At 49.9% G+C, this 15,256-nt stretch overlaps 2 protein-coding genes across 2 annotated transcripts; one reads left to right on the top strand and one right to left on the bottom strand.

Moving 5' to 3' along the window:
* Nucleotides 1-127: 127 nt before the first annotated feature.
* On the bottom strand, nt 128-5,800 carry KLHL10 (kelch like family member 10). The gene is made up of 5 exons (XM_045488866.1): nt 5,607-5,800; nt 2,767-3,256; nt 1,434-2,051; nt 770-919; nt 128-539 (listed from the first exon to the last, which is right to left on the bottom strand). The coding sequence occupies exons 1-5, from the start codon at nt 5,798-5,800 to the stop codon at nt 165-167; spliced, it is 1,827 nt and encodes a 608-aa protein (XP_045344822.1). The 3' UTR covers nt 128-164.
* An 839-nt stretch (nt 5,801-6,639) lies between these two features.
* Nucleotides 6,640-15,019, top strand: NT5C3B (5'-nucleotidase, cytosolic IIIB). The gene is made up of 9 exons (XM_045488869.1): nt 6,640-6,722; nt 6,971-7,069; nt 7,651-7,720; nt 7,807-7,853; nt 9,914-9,999; nt 10,489-10,578; nt 11,512-11,674; nt 12,798-12,998; nt 14,112-15,019. Exons 1-9 carry the CDS (start codon nt 6,711-6,713, stop codon nt 14,244-14,246), a joined length of 903 nt encoding a protein of 300 aa, XP_045344825.1. The 5' UTR covers nt 6,640-6,710; the 3' UTR covers nt 14,247-15,019.
* Nucleotides 15,020-15,256: the final 237 nt, after the last annotated feature.

The raw sequence follows: 15,256 nt of genomic DNA, 5'->3' as shown, positions 1-15,256 counted from the left end.
TGCTTGCTTCCTTCCCTCTTACTCCCTCATTCATCCAACCTTTGGCTCCCTTAAGTTGAACATTTTCCAGTACGCTTACAAGTTTAAACACTGCATTTATTAAAAAAAAAAAAAAAAGAGGTAATTCTTATTGCTTAGACTCTTTATTAGCTAAATGAAGAGGCTCATACAGGTAGGGTACTTGTCGAAGCGGAGTATTTTACTTCATCTCGCAGTGCTAATCCTGTGAAGTTGTCCCGTCTAGCCGCATATTCCCCGACGTTGGCCAGCCCCGGCACCACACAGCAGCTCAGGGCGCTGCGGTAGATGCTCATGTCATGGGCGTCATACCACTCGTCTGTCTTTTCATCATAGCATTCCACGTTAAAGGTGGTGGTAAAGCCGTTAAAGCCGCCCACCACAAACAAGAGGTCGTCTACCACCTCGATGCCAAAATTGCTACGAGGATTAAACATAGTGGGTATCGTGCGCCAAGTGTTAGCTACTGGGCTGTAGGCTTCCGCACTCCTAAGTCGATTTGCTCCGTCAAAGCCACCTACCTATGGACGGCAAGGGAAACATGGTTGACTGTGAGCCATTGCTTCTGTTCACCAAGGAAGAGGCCTTCTTGGGGGGGTGGGGGGGGACGACCAGTGATTTCATACCTCCCGCTTTCCATTATTTTCCATGGAAAATAATGCTTTCCAAATGCTGGCCGATAATAGTGTAAACCAATTTGCGAACAAAAAATCCAGAGCTATCGTTTTTGTGTGGTACAAGATAAACTCACCGCATATACGTGTTCTCCGTAGGCAATTACGCCTATTCCACTCCTCCTGCTTCTCATGGGTGCTATGACTGTCCACTGATTGCTCTCAGTGTTGTACACTTCTGCTGTGAACAGGCACTCATTTCCATTGAAACCACCACATATGTAGACCTGTGTGATGAGGGGCCCATGGTTATTAAAATCGTTACCTCTGGGGAGCAGAAAGAAAGGGTGTACGCATGGTGGTGGCAAAGGGACCCCTCTGATACCAGTCCGTACACTCTGAGGATCTTTTTCCCACGTGTGCACGCGTCGCTTTTTTCGTTGAATGTTTATTTTGAGAGAGCGTGAGAGGGGAAGGGGCGGGGCGGGGGGGGGAGAGCAGTGGACAGAGGATCTGAAGCGGGCTCTGCACTGACAAGAGAGCCCAATGTGGGGCCGGAACCCGTGAACCGTGAGATCATGACCATCGTGACCTGAGCCAAAGTTGGACGCTTAACCGACTGAGCCACCCAGGTGCCCCGCCCCGCATGTATTGCTTTTTAGTGAGTAAAACCTAAAAGGACAGTTACAAAGGGGCACTAGTTGCGGAGTCAGTACTGCAGTGTGGGTGCTGCCACGTCTATTTTCCATCCACCCCCAAACAAGTACTTCTGGGCCTGGTCTGCCCCCTCCCAATTCTTACCTTCCCATAGAGCGTGGTGGCACTGGCGTCACTCCTCTGCTCGTGCATGGGGGCGATGAGCGTCCACTGGTTGGTCTCTGGTTCATAGCGCTCAGCAGTGTTGAGACGCACGTAGCCGTCAAATCCTCCCATGGCATAAATAAAATTGCTGAGGACTGTCACACTGACGTAACAACGACGGGAGTGCATCGGGGCCACCTGGTGCCACGTTTTCTTGACTGGGTCAAAACGCTTAACGCTATTGAAATAGTCTACACTGTCAAACCCCCCAATGATATAAACGTAACCTTTCAAATAGGCTGCCCCATGGTAGGCACGGGGACTCTCTTCCTCACAAGTGACATTCACCCATCTGTCTGCCCGAGCATCATATGCCTCAATGGCATTGGTGGGGCTCCCACCACTCCAGCCACCAATTGCAAATAGGATGGCGTAGGGCAGGCGGGGCCTGGTGAGTGGGTTGGTGAAGTCAGAATTGGAGGGTCCATTCATGTTTAGATCATACATGGCCTTTAGGGCATTAATGATGACTGGCTTGCATTCCTCACTGTCTTTGACGTAGTCGTTCATCTTAACATTGTTCATGAAGTACTCAGCATGCATTAGGGCCAGGCGAACCTGAGAAGGAAACACAAAGTCAGATGAGGTGAAGGTACCTGGAAAACCCATGTCCTTAACTCCCTGTTTACAGTCTGCCTTTGAATTGCAGCAGGGTCCTATCTTACTTTGTGTTTGTTTACTTGTGTTTACTTTGTGTTTACAGCTCACAGTTTTAAATATTTGTTTTTCAGATGTGGTATATATACATTTGGATGCTGACAATGAGCTAGATAGAAGGTCACAGAGCTAGCCCCTTCCTTGGCCACTGGGCAGTACTATTAGACCATAAAAGGCTGTGGCAATTGTTCAGTCATTGAATATTTACGTTTCTCTGTATAAATAACACAAATTAGCCCCGGATGGCTCCAATTGTGTGTAACACTCGTGGTTTGGTGTCTAGTCCCACTTCTGCCTGGGGTTTGGGGAAACTCACAAGAAAAAAGGGTGAAAAGAAGGCCCTTTAGAATTCTTTTGAAGGCCTTGCCGTCTCTTTCCCCCACTACCAGGGAGAATTTTGGTCAAAGAATATAACAGAAGGAACTAGCAATGCCAAGAGCAAAGAAAATTGCACAATTCCGCAGAATAGTAGGAGGTGGCCTTCTATGTAAGTGTGTGTAAATACGGCCCCGGAATCTGCGAAACATCTGAACGTGGCTCTTTGCACAGTCCCTCCGGGATAAATGAACCAAACATGAGCAAGTAAGCATCCCACAAAAAAATAACTAAACTTGACCTTGGGAAGCAAAACTGAAATATGCTGCTTCCTGTTTTGGGGGTCATGAGAAATCCATTTTAAAATGGCCTCAAATACAGCATCTTCTTGTTTGACGTTGAGCTCGTCTTTCTCAATGATATCCTTCAGTTCACTGACTGAGAGCTCTAAAAACTCGGCCGAGACTTTCACCATCTCCTCAAAGTTGTGCAGTATGAACATGTAGGCCTTCTGCCTCAGCTCGGGGCAGTAGTAGTAGTCTGTGAACTTGCAGATGCCGATACAGTTATCCAAACACAGCTCCGACTTGAGGAACTCACAGCAACCCCTAACAATACCCATGATGTTGAATTGGTCTGCAGCAGCCAGCAGTTTCTCCACATTGTCCGGCGTGATAGGGATGGTCCGGGTGTATGCATATTCAATAATTAGCTTCATCATGTCCGGGGAAATGCCAGGAATGTTGTATACCTTCTTTTCAGTGTTGTTCCAGCCACTTGTAAACAAAGCTCTGGAAAGAAGAAAGAAACTAGTAGCCACTGAAACATTTCTCTCCAGTTTCTCCCCCACCTTTGTTTGTTGAGAGTTTGGAAATTTCCCAGCTAGTGCACAGTGAGTATGCCGGAAACAAATTGGTGCGAAGAAGGGGAAGGGGAGGGTAGAGTGCGTGCTTTATACAGTGGGCAAGAGAACCTTGCCAAGAACTTTGACTTTGGTCACTCTTCTTCTCCTCATGGTAACTAAAACTTTCCCCCATTTTGTGGATGGAAAAATTGGGCTCTAGACCTGGAAGTAAGACCTAGGTCTCTTCTATCCCAACTGAAGTCTACCTTCCTTCAGGAAATTAAACTTGAGCAGTAACGCTTTTTTAACGAGCACTATTAAATTGACACAGGGGCGCCTGGGTGGCGCAGTCAGTTAAGCGTCTGACTTCAGCCAGGTCACGATCTCGCGGTCCGTGAGTTCGAGCCCCGCGTCAGGCTGTGGGCTGATGGCTCAGAGCCTGGAGCCTGTTTCCGATTCTGTGTCTCCCTCTCTCTCTGCCCCTCCCCCGTTCATGCTCTGTCTCTCTCTGTCCCAAAAATAAATAAACGTTGAAAAAAAATTTTTTAAATTGACACATAACCCAGAATCTGATCACACCTCTTACTGCTATCTCCTGGGTCCAAGCCACCACCATCTCTCACCTAGATGATTGGGAGTAACCTCCTAACTGATCCCCCTGCTTCTGCTGTTGATGCCTCCGGAGTTTACAGTTCTACCCCAACCTCCTTACGAGTTTATGTTCCTCTTCCACTCAGAACCTTCCACTGAGATCCCTTCTGGCTCAGAGTATTATTATATAAAGCGCTTCTCAGAGAGCACAGAAGTCCTCTGAGATCGGGACCAGTGATACCTCTGGCCACTTCCTCCCACCTTCCCCCTTATTCCATTCCAGTCCCACTCGCCTTGCTTTCCTTGAATGCACCCAGAGTTGCTTCATTTTTGGTCCTTTGTACATGCTGTTGCCTCTTCCTGGAAGGCTCCCCCTCGGCAGACCTCATTTCTCACTCCCACATCCCCTTAAAGTCTTTGCTCAAATGTCATTTTGTCCACAAAGAGATCATCCTATTTAAAATCACCACCCTCCTCTCCATACCTTCCTTTTTCCCCCAGCACTTAATCTGCTTTGTGTTTTATTTATTGAACGCCTGTTCCTCCTACTAGAAGGTAAGCTTCATGAGAACAGAAATATTTCTCTCTTTATTCATCATTTCCAGTACCAAGAATAGTGCCCGTCACAAAATAAGCACTCAATAAATAATTATCGAATGAACAAATGAGTACGATCCCAAAACTATGTATTGGGCTCCTACTGTATAGCTAGGTACTTTTTAAGTTGTTGAACAAGACAGAAGTCCCTACCCTAATAAATTTTTGCTTCCTTTTTCTAGGTGGTTTAAAGAAATATGGATCAGATTCTTCTCTAGAGCAGGGGTCTACAAACCCTCTCTTTTTTTTGTACCGCCCATAAGCTAAGAATGTTTTTCACATTTTTAAATGGGGGGAACAGAATACAAAGATTCTGTGACACCTGGAAATTGTAATAAATTCAAATTTCTGTGTCCGTAAATAATTTTATTGGAACACAGCCATGCCCTTTCATTTAGTATTGTCTATGGCCGCCCTCCCACTATAAAGGCAAAGTATAGTCATTGTGACAGAGGCCGTATGGCCTGCAAGCCTTAAAATATTCACTCTCTGGTCTTTTTGTAGACCCTGTTGTAGGTCTAGATGAATGAGCATTTTTAGCAATAGATGGGACACATTTATCCTATGTTCATCGGAATTGATTACTCAAACATTTTCGGCTCATGAACAAAATAGCTCTGCCATTTCCTGGGTGACAGTGGCTGTGGCCTAAAGTCCCTTTATCTTCTGGTAAATATTTCCTTGATGCTTTCCCGCATCCTCCTTCCCATCTCCTCAATCCTTGTTAATTTATCGCCCTGTTTGAGATGGTCTCTACTGGGATAGGGGCACACGGGGCAGCTGAAGGGGCACTGTCCTCTAGGTTTAAGTAGGAAATCCAGTATGGTTGCCTTCCCAAAGGTATGCTAGGGTGAGAATCAAAGGGAAAAAAGCACCTGGCCCACCAATAGTTGGTTGGAATCCGGTTGAAAACCAGAGAGAAGAGGCCCCAGCCCCAGTTGTGTCTCTTCAGAAGAGACACAGGAAGACAAAGGAACCAGCCTACAGGAGCCCAGGGTTTTGACAGTGTCCCTCATGTAAGGTGACAGGTTGGGAAACATGAAATGAACCAAAATGTCTCAGAATAAGCCCAAGTACCCCTTCGGCTTAGTTTGGCAACCCTGTTATACCTAAAGTAGGAACTGCAGCTACAGAGGATGTTCTTGTGGGCATTGAACTCAAAGCCATTGACCTTGATGACCACGTCGCAGAGCTTGCCCTCCAGTCTAAGCTCGTTAAAGATCTCACAGGTCATCGCGCTCATCTTCCTCTCCATGTGAGGCTGGTGGAAACGTGTGGAGGCCGCCGCGCTCTCCATCTCCATGGCACCCTGGGACCAGCGGAGAGAGACTGCTCTCCTAGGGTGTCGGGAGGGTTGTGGGGGGCCCCTTTAGCCTGCTGTCGCTCCTTTTCCCTACTACATCTTTCATATAGGGCCCATCAGGCAGCCCAAGTTCCAGGATCCTGGGCTCGCAGTGAGCTCACTCTCAGGATTGTGCTCTCAGATTCTGGAACTCTCTCCTGTCCCTGTCTTCCTTCCTTCTCCCCTCCCCCACCATTCAGGCTGAAGGCCACCCCACACCTTCCGAGCCCTTGAATCCAGAACAGGACTGTGATCACCCACACCATGTAAGAGTTTTTATTTATTCTAGTTCCTGTTGCCCGCTTCAGTTGTCCAGTTCTGGGTGAGTGTAGCATCAAGCTGCCCTCTTCCACTGCTGAGCACTTGTCTCCCCAGACCCTCAATTCCAGGAAACCGAGTCAGAGGAGGCAGAAGGGAGTAAAGCTGATTAGAGTTCACGCTGGCCCAGCTGTCCAGGGCCTTCCTGCCCTGCGGACTTGTGTCAGCGGCGCGTTTTCTTCTGTGATGAGGAGTGGGGCCGGTTAAGGACCTTCTGGATGTTTTCCAGAAATCACTCTATGGCTCCTTCAGATCCGCTCCTTTCCTGCGGCTTTTTTGTCATGCAAACTTTAAGTCGGGAAACGACCTCTCCGGCCAGGGGTTTTGCTCTAGGCAGTGGTACCCGGTAACCCCAGCTCTTGGGACCCTCACCCGCCTCAACACAGAGCCCTCAGCCGGGGTGCTCCCCGGCGCGGGCGCCTCCCGCCCCCGGCCCCGCCTGCCGCCCGGCCCTCGGCCCGCGGTCCCTCGGCCACCGGCGGCCGGCGACGCCTGCGCAGTGCGGCGGCGGGGCGGTCGTTGTCCCGGCGCCGTCGTCCCGGCAGCGAGCGCCATGGCAGAGGAGGTGAGGCGGGAGGAAGCGTCCGGCGTGGGGCGTGGGGCGGGCCCCGACCCCCGGGGCGCTCCGAGGCCCCCAGCGGGCCGCCTGGGCCGCGCCGCGCCACCCCGGCCAGTAGGCGCCGCGGGCCAGGCCGAGCCCCTCCTCCGCTCCCCGCACCCCGCCCGGCCTCGCAGGCCTGTCGAGCCGGCCCCGGGCTCCCCCTGGGCCCAGCGCGGTGCGGGGGTCAGCGCTTCTCTCGGGTCTCGGGACAGGTGAGCACCCTGATGAAGGCCACGGTCCTGATGCGGCAGCCCGGGCGGGTGCAGGAGATCGTGGGCGCCCTCCGCAGGGGCGGGGGAGACCGCTTACAGGTACGGCCCGGGGGGCGAGGTGGGGCGGCTGGGGAGGTGACCTGCCCAGGGGGCCTGCCGGCGCTGCGGCGGACACTGCATGCCCTCAGCCCCTAGAAAAGGCCAGCGGCCTGGGGGGCAAGCAGGCTGCCCCGCCCGATTTGCCCTGGGTTAGAGCCCACCTGCCCGAAAACCTAGATTTCAAATTTGTCAGTCATGTCCTGCTGCTGCTTCCTCTAATTAGGTCGAAAGCACCCAGCACCAGGCCCTGAGGCCTTATTTCCACACTAGCCCGGCCAAAGGGCTCCCCAGGAAGCTGCAGATATGGAGATAGGTCACCTTGGGAAGGACCCAGGGCATAGAGATGGCAAGGCAAGAGTCAGAGTCCTGTCAGCCTCCAGCAAGAGGCTGGGCCTCCTCAGGCTTAGCAGGCTACTACCTAGGATTAGTTCTCCCTTCCCCCCTCTGGCCTTTCCTATCTACTGCAGGGCTTTGCCCACTGGCTGGGCCCTGAGCTGTTTTGCCTTGCATAATCTTCCCCCACCAGACAGGGCTACACTGGAAGGAGCCTGTGTAGACAGCATCTCTCTTTTGCACTTTAGGTTATTTCTGATTTTGACATGACCTTGAGCAGGTTTGCATATAACGGAAAGCGATGCCCTTCTTCTTACAGTAAGTCACATACTAGCTTGCTATGTGGGGCTTAACAAGATGGTGGCTCCTAAGTGGCAAATAAAAGGAGTTCTGTGTTTTTGCAGACATTCTGGATAACAGCAAGATCATCAGTGAGGAGTGCCGGAATGAGGTACGTCACCCCCCTTTGTTCAGAGACTGCTATCAGGTGCTACTGCAGATGGTTCTTGGTGGCTCAGGTGGACCTTGTGTCATACACTGGGGTAGTGTTTCCTTTATGTCCAACACATGTGATGATTGGTGGTTAGAATATGGATGTGATGCCTGTTGCTAGCTGTGGAGTTTACAAGGGACTTCAACATTTTCTGTTTAATCCTCCCGCAACTCCGAGGGGTGGATAGAACCATTATTACCTCCATTTAACAGATGAGAAAACAGGGGCGCCTGGGTGGCTCAGTCGGTTAAGCGGTCGACTTTGGCTCAGGTCATGATCTCGCGGTCCCTGGGTTCGAACCCCGCGTCGGGCTCTGTGCTGACAGCTCAGAGCCTGGAGCCCGTTTCAGATTCTGTGTCTCCCTCTCTCTGACCCTCCCCCGTTCATGCTCTGTCTCTCTCTGTCTCAAAATGAATAAACATAAAAAAAATTTTTTTGAAAACAGAGGCTTGGAAAGGAGAAGCATGTCATTCAAGGGTCATATGGCAAGACATGGAGAGCCTGGTTTTCCCATAGATCCGATTCTGTCCCAAACTCACTTGACTGCATTGTGCTATTTCTTTGATGATATAAAGAATAGAGCCGGGCCCGCCGTGCGTTTCTCTGCTGAGCTCTTGCTGCTGAGTAACTCTGTCATTTAGCTTCATTTCGTTAGGAAATTCACTAAGTTATACACTAAGTGGTCTTTCGGTCTGTCATATTGGTCAGCTTTTCCAATACTCCGTCATGATTGCTTGCTGTTAAGATAGGCAACAAATTCTAGATAACTCTTCCTTTTCTAAAACCTGTCTCTCTGAGATACACTTTTAGCTTTACATAAGTTCTCACACCGATTACCTTTAGCAAGTCACTTTTTGTGGCTCCTCATGTGTCTGATCTTATCAGCTTCCAGAGAGCTGTATCCACAAATAAGACAGCAGGTTTGGGTCCCCTCTCTAGGATAATGAGGCTAGGGAAAACTAAGATTCTGGGTGTTGATGAGCTCCTGAAAAAAGTCATAAAGCAAAGCTTATGGATGAAATCTTTTTTCTTTTTTAAAAATGCTATTCTTCTGTTGAATTCTCTTATGCTTTTAGAAGACTGTTCTCACACCCCCAAAAACGCACACATTGAGAACCTCAATACATTTCGGGAGCTTTCTCCCCTTGTCTGTGATCTTTGTACTTAACTCTCTTTTGGAACTGTGGTCAGGGACTCCACATTAGCTCTCATAATATTCTGAGATTGTGCCTGTATTAAAATTAAAATCCTTTACCCAATCGGTTCCCGTTTGTATTGGGTGCTGTTGTTGACGGACTCTGTGTGACACATGGCTCCCGACGTGGCCTCCCTAGCCAAAGTTCCTGGCCTGTGGAAGGAAATCTTAGTAAGAAGAAGTACATGTACCTACTCGCGAGGTGGTTCACCCGATGTTGGTGTTGTGTTGGTTATCCACTAACACGCTGGGTCCCAAACTTGACTTCTATGATTTTTCTACTTCCATTTTCATGATTTTTGCCATATCTTGGTGATTTTTACTACATATTTTACCGTAAATTGGCCTATTATTAAAAATCTGAATGCAGTTCACTTAGAAAAGAAACCTTTGTGAAAGCATGAGTTTGATGTGCTAGGGTGTTTTTTTTTTTTTTCTTTTTTCCTTAATATGCACTAGAATGAATCTAAAACTACTAAAATGAAAACTGTTTATCCACGTACCCCCTAAAGTCACCTCGCCTCCCCCCTGAGAAAGTGTATCCCGTTTGGGGAAATATAGCATTAATCCCTTCTTACTGGTTAAACCCTGCTGACTGAGCTAGTGAGAACAACAAAATCCTAGTAAATAAACTTCTCACCTGATGGCAAAAGGTCTTCGTTGATTCTTAGACCTCATGGGATGACCAGCTGTGCAGATCGGTCACTCCCTTACACAGAGTTGCGTCTTCTAGGTGATTCTTTTTCTCAGGCTAATCGGTGGGACTTTGCTGGGGAAAACTTGATGCAGACTAACGGCTTTTGTCTTCATTGGGATGTTCCAGCTCAAAGCGCTCCTTCACCACTATTACCCAATTGAGATTGACCCACACCGGACCGTCAAAGAGAAGTTACCTCATATGGTAGAATGGTAAGTGACGATGGTGTTGAGCCGCTCCTGGCCCTCATGGTGGACTGGTCCACCTATTAGAACAAACTGTCCAGCCACAGTGGGGCGACCTGTGGCCACTGCTAGAGTGGGGCCCCACTGAGAGTCTTTGGAATGAGGTAGAAGCCCCTTGGTTTGGGGGGCGGGGATAAGTGCTTTGGGAGATAACTCTCCTATTGGAACCAGTATTGCTGGATGGAGCCCCAGTTCCCCAGAACGTGGGGGTCACCGAGGGAGGGATTCAGAAGAGTTCTGACTTCAGCAGTTAGCTCACCCAACCCTGGTTCCTGTGGCTGTGGTGTGGCTTTCTTACCCTCTTCCTTTTAAGGACAGCCAGAGTCTTCAGGAAGTGGCGTGGTGGATGAGGCCTCCCTTAATCCTTCCAGAAGGGGACTTGGCCCTGAAAAGAGAAAGGACACTTTACTTACTTAGTGATTTGAATTTGGTCTTTGGTGGGGTGTCCATTTCTAGGTGGACCAAAGCTCACGATCTCCTGTGCCAGCAGAAGATTCAGAAGTTTCAGATCGCCCAGGTGGTTAGAGAGTCCAATGCAATGCTGAGGTAAGCTTCTTGCTCTGGAAACCATTTGAAACTGGTTTGCTCACCAAAAAAAGAGTCTGGGAAGGAGTAGAGGGGAGTTAGTTGCTGGGGGAGCCAGAAGAGACATAGCACCATGAGTGGCTGTTGCAAAGAAGGTCTTGCTTTTCCTCTCGGGATACAGCTGAAGGATTTCCCGCCTTGGGTGCATCCTAGGAAGCTGTCTATTGCCAGTGGATATATTATGAATATGACCAAGCCTTGCTCTCCTAGAACAAACAGCATCTAGCTCATTTTCTCCAATGGTAAAAAGACACTGGGGTCACCATGGTGGCTGGCGTTCTTAATCTAGACGTGGGAGTTGGCTGGCCTGGGACGCTTGATCATTAGTGGCCTTCCCAGTGCAGCTCTCTCTGCTGGCATGTTTACTGGAGGAGGGGTGAGGGCACAGAGAGGGAAGAGCCTGCTCTCGAGGATTGGGTGTCCTAACTGGGGAGAGCCATGAAAAGCCAAGAGAGTAGAGACACATGCAGATCCAGCAAGTGCCTGGGTGGGGTTGGGGTGTTTCCTCAATGAAGCTGCCCCAGAGAGCTGCCTGGTTGTATTTTGCTGGAACAAAATAAGGCAGAAACCAACCAACCAACCAAAAGCCCATTTATATGAAGTTCAAGGATAGGCACAGCTAATCAGCGGTGATATGAAGGGAGAATGAGAGGGGATGGTGTTGGTTGGGAAGGGACACAAGGGAACCTTGATCTGGTTAGTAAGTACACGGTTGTATACGTATGTAAATATTAGTTGAGTCGAACACTTAAGATTAGTGCACGTTAACCATTTACTATATGTATTTTATGCCGCAATCTAAAATGTTTTTAAAAAGAAAAAACTTAAAAATATATCACCCAAGGAGAAAAGAAAGACTGGTGGAAGAGGCGGAATCCGTTCATCTCTTTTCAGGGAGGGATACAAGACGTTCTTCAACACCCTTTACCAGAACAACATTCCCCTGTTCATCTTTTCTGCGGGCATTGGTGATATCCTGGAGGAGATTATCCGACAGATGAAAGTGTTCCACCCCAACATCCACATTGTGTCTAACTACATGGACTTTGATGAAGACGTGAGCCAGATCTTCTTTAGGCTGGGATGGAGAGGGATGGGGACCGCCAGCCCTGGGGGCAGCACCCGCAACGTTAGCCCTGACCTGGGGAGGGAAGGGAGGGAAGGCATGCTGGCTTCTTGCTTCAGGCAGTTATTTCTTTCTTTATGCCAGCTAGAGACAGTTATTTCCTCTTTATTTTTGTTTTTGTTTATTTTTTAGAAAGAGAGCACACGCATGCGCGTGCACAAGTCGGGGAGGGGCAGAGAGAGAGGGGGGGGGGCCCGAAGCAGGCTCCAGGCTCTGAGCTGTCAGCACAGAGCCGGACGCGGGGCCCAAACCCACGAACCCGTGAGATCATGACCTGAGCTGGAGTTGGATGCTTAAGCCACTGAGCCATCCTGGCGCCCCCTAGAGACAGTTACTTCTGAAGGACCTACCTTTTGGTGTTTGGCTGACAGCTCTCTGCCCCGGGGTTCAGCCAGGCCCCATGGTCACTGCCCTAGGTCCTATGCCATCCTAGGTACTCAAGGGCTTAGACTTTGACTTGTTTTCCTAGAGCCAGAGGTCAGCTGCTCCAACTCACCCTTGCTCTGACTTCTTCCCCTTAAAACCAATGGCTGGAATTTTCGTCCCTTAAACCTGTGGCGAGGACGTGGCCCGCAGCTGGGGTTAGCACACATGTAGCCTGAACAGCGCCTGTTTCATGGGTTTCATGCTTCCGCCAGAGTAGGTGATCAATACTATTTGGTGGTCCTTGTTTGTTGGAATCAGGGGCAACAACTTCTTTTTTTGTAAAAGGCCAGGTAGTAAATATCTTGGGCTTTGTGGGGTGGACTTTATGATCTGTCACAACTACACAATGTAAATTTACACAATGTAAATTCACTCTGCTGTGAAAGAACAAGCAGCCACAGACAAGATGGAAACAAATGAGCCTGGCTGTATTCCAGTAAAACGTAATTTAGAAAAACAGGCCCAGTCTGGCCTATAGGACCCAGTTTGCCGACCCCTGGTTTAGACTACAGCGAGGTTTTGGCATTTCTGTGGCTCGCAGGATTCCCCTTTCTCTGCGACAGAGACGGTGGAACACTGGCTCTAGCTGGGTCCCTGTAGCCCTTCTGTCTGTCTCCTGATTATTTAGGGTTTCCTACAGGGATTCAAGGGCCAGCTCATACACACATACAACAAGAACAGCTCCGTTTGTGAGAACTCCGGGTACTTCCAGCAGCTTCAGGGCAAAACCAACATCCTCCTGCTGGGGGACTCCATGGGGGACCTCACTATGGCCGATGGGGTTCCTGGCGTGGAGAACATTCTCAAGATTGGCTTCTTAAATGACAAGGTGGGTATGGGACCAGACCCTATCTTAGTGGCTTGCTTCTTTTTCTTTTTTGATTTTCTTTTAAAGTTTATTTTGGGGGAGAGAGAGAGAGAGAGAGAGAGAGACAGTGCACACATGTGAGCCCCTGAGTGTGAGCAGGGGAGGGGCAGGGAGAGAATCCCAAGCAGGCTCCGCCGTGTCAGCACAGAGCCCAATGCAGGTCGATCTCAACCCAACCATGAGATCATGACCTGAGCCGAAATCAAAAATCAGATGCTAAACCAGCTGAGCCACACAGGCGCCCTGGCTTGTTCCTTTTTCAATCCCTGTTAACTAATGCCTAGCGAACACCTTCTGTGTGCTAGTCACTGTTAAGTATTAGAGGTACTAAGGTGAGCTACGAGCCATGTTCGCAGGAAAACAAAAGAGATACCCCGTGATGACAGCTGGGTTCGGCACATGGCATGCCAGTGGGACTCAGAGACAGGGTCACTGGAGCCTGCACTTACTATTTGGTGCCACCATGTTCCAGGCGTTTTAGCCCATTTAATCCCTACAGCAACTTTTTGAGGTAGAGACTAATATGCCTTGTTTTACAGATGGGGAAACTGAGGCAAGGAGGTTCATCTGCCCACAGTGACATAGTTTAGGAACTGGTAGAGCTGATTAAAGTCCTCCTAAGTCATACCTGTAAGATATGGTTGAAATAGGAGATGTCAGTATTCAGGAGGTGGGTTTGCAGTTCAGAGAACAAAAACACAAGGACAGACCAGAGGCTGGCAGGGGGTGAAATGGTCAAAAGGGGGCACAGTATGGTGTCAGGCTAGAAGGCCACCAGTCCTCCCCTCAGCCAGCAGGGGCTGAAGACCTCCAGAGTGCTTGAGCCTTGGGAAAACTCAATCCAGATGGGTTAGAAGTACATCTGGTTTTTAAATTTCAATCCTTGTGCTGTCCTTTGGACATTGACCCAAGGGTCAATTGTGGCACCCTGTACCCACTGCCATCCAAAGGGCAGGTCCCTGGAACGTCGAGAAGCAGCTCGGATGCCCTCCTTCCCCTGCCCCAGGTGCCAGGGAGGCAGAGGCAGAAGTCAGGGCATTCTGGGGCCTCTCGATCTTCCCTTCCCCGGGGCAGGTGGCAGAGCGGCGGGAACGCTACATGGACTCCTATGACATCGTGCTGGAGAAGGACGAGACGCTGGACGTGGTCAACGGGCTCCTGCAGCACATCCTGCACCGCGGGGACTGGATAGAGATGCAGGGCTCCTGAGTGCAGGCCGGGGTCAGGCGCGGGGGGCTGTGGAGAGGTGGGAGCCTCGCCAAGAGGCCGTCCTGCCGAGGGCGCTGCTTCTCCCAGGGCGGGCAGTGAACAGTCCAGGGTGGTGCGGCTGGGGAGCCCGTGCCCCTCCCTCCCCTCCCAGCGCCCAGGCTCCAGGCTCCGGGAAGCCCTGCCCGGCGGTGGGAGGGCCCACCAGGTGAACACGGGACCTGCAGGGTGTTACCACTCTAACTAGGGACCATCTAGCCCAGGGGTTCTTTTTTCCCCAAATTTTTAAACACGGAAAGCTGTTCTTCAAACAAATCTAATGTGTGAAACAGATCTAAATAAAAAAAAAGGGAAAAAAAACCCAGCTGTTCTGATTCAGGGGGTGCAGGGCAGAGCCCGTACCTCTTGGTTTTGGAGGAGCAGGAATCTCCAAGAAGCCACGAGGGCTCTATGGCACAGAATTTCAAAACCCCCGAATTCACAGGCACCTGGCTGGCTCAGGCAGTGGAGCGTGTGCCTCTTGATCTCGGGGTTATGAGTTCGAATCCCACGCTGGCTGTAGAGATCACTTAAAAAAATAAAATAAAACAACAACAACAACAACAACAACACTGAATTCACCCACAAGACCCTCTGAGCATGAAACGTGCTTGGGGGTCAGGGTGGGCAGGCGGGGTTGGAAGGGTGTGTTTCTGACCTGGAACGGTTTGACTTTAGGCTGAGGTATCCATTAAACTTGAAATCCCACTGGGATTGGTGGGATCTGGCCAGTCCTATCTGCTGAGTTCCCTCTTTATGGATCCTCAGAGGGATCCAGGACCACCAAGATGGGTGACTTAATTAAGGGGAGTCAAGACCGGGACCTGAAGGGAGAAGATGCTCTGTGACAGGTGGGAGTGATTTCTGCTCTGACATCTTGCATCATTAGGCTTCCTTCAGAGCTCCTGTCCTGTGTCCCTTCCCTGTTGACTTGGATGTCAAGGACTAACTGAATTCTCTAGGGTACCTTTTGA

Source organism: Leopardus geoffroyi, chromosome E1 (assembly GCF_018350155.1).
Source record: "Leopardus geoffroyi isolate Oge1 chromosome E1, O.geoffroyi_Oge1_pat1.0, whole genome shotgun sequence".
NCBI classification, from domain to species: Eukaryota; Metazoa; Chordata; class Mammalia; order Carnivora; family Felidae; genus Leopardus; species Leopardus geoffroyi.
The sequence above is the reverse complement of the archived record's forward strand: the minus strand, read 5'-3'. Positions and strand labels throughout refer to the sequence as shown.

Coding starts and splice junctions, on each gene's coding strand:
- KLHL10 (XM_045488866.1), bottom strand. CDS start 5,800: ATGGAGATGGAGAGCGCGGCGGCCTCCACACGTTTCCACCAGCCTCAC. Junction 3,257..5,606: donor AGCTGCAGTTCCTACTTTAG/GTATAACAGGGT, acceptor TCTTCTTTCCAG/AGCTTTGTTTACAAGTGGCT. Junction 920..1,433: donor CCACCACGCTCTATGGGAAG/GTAAGAATTGGG, acceptor CTCATCACACAG/GTCTACATATGTGGTGGTTT.
- NT5C3B (XM_045488869.1), top strand. Junction 7,854..9,913: donor GTGAGGAGTGCCGGAATGAG/GTACGTCACCCC, acceptor GGGATGTTCCAG/CTCAAAGCGCTCCTTCACCA. Junction 11,675..12,797: donor ACATGGACTTTGATGAAGAC/GTGAGCCAGATC, acceptor CTGATTATTTAG/GGTTTCCTACAGGGATTCAA.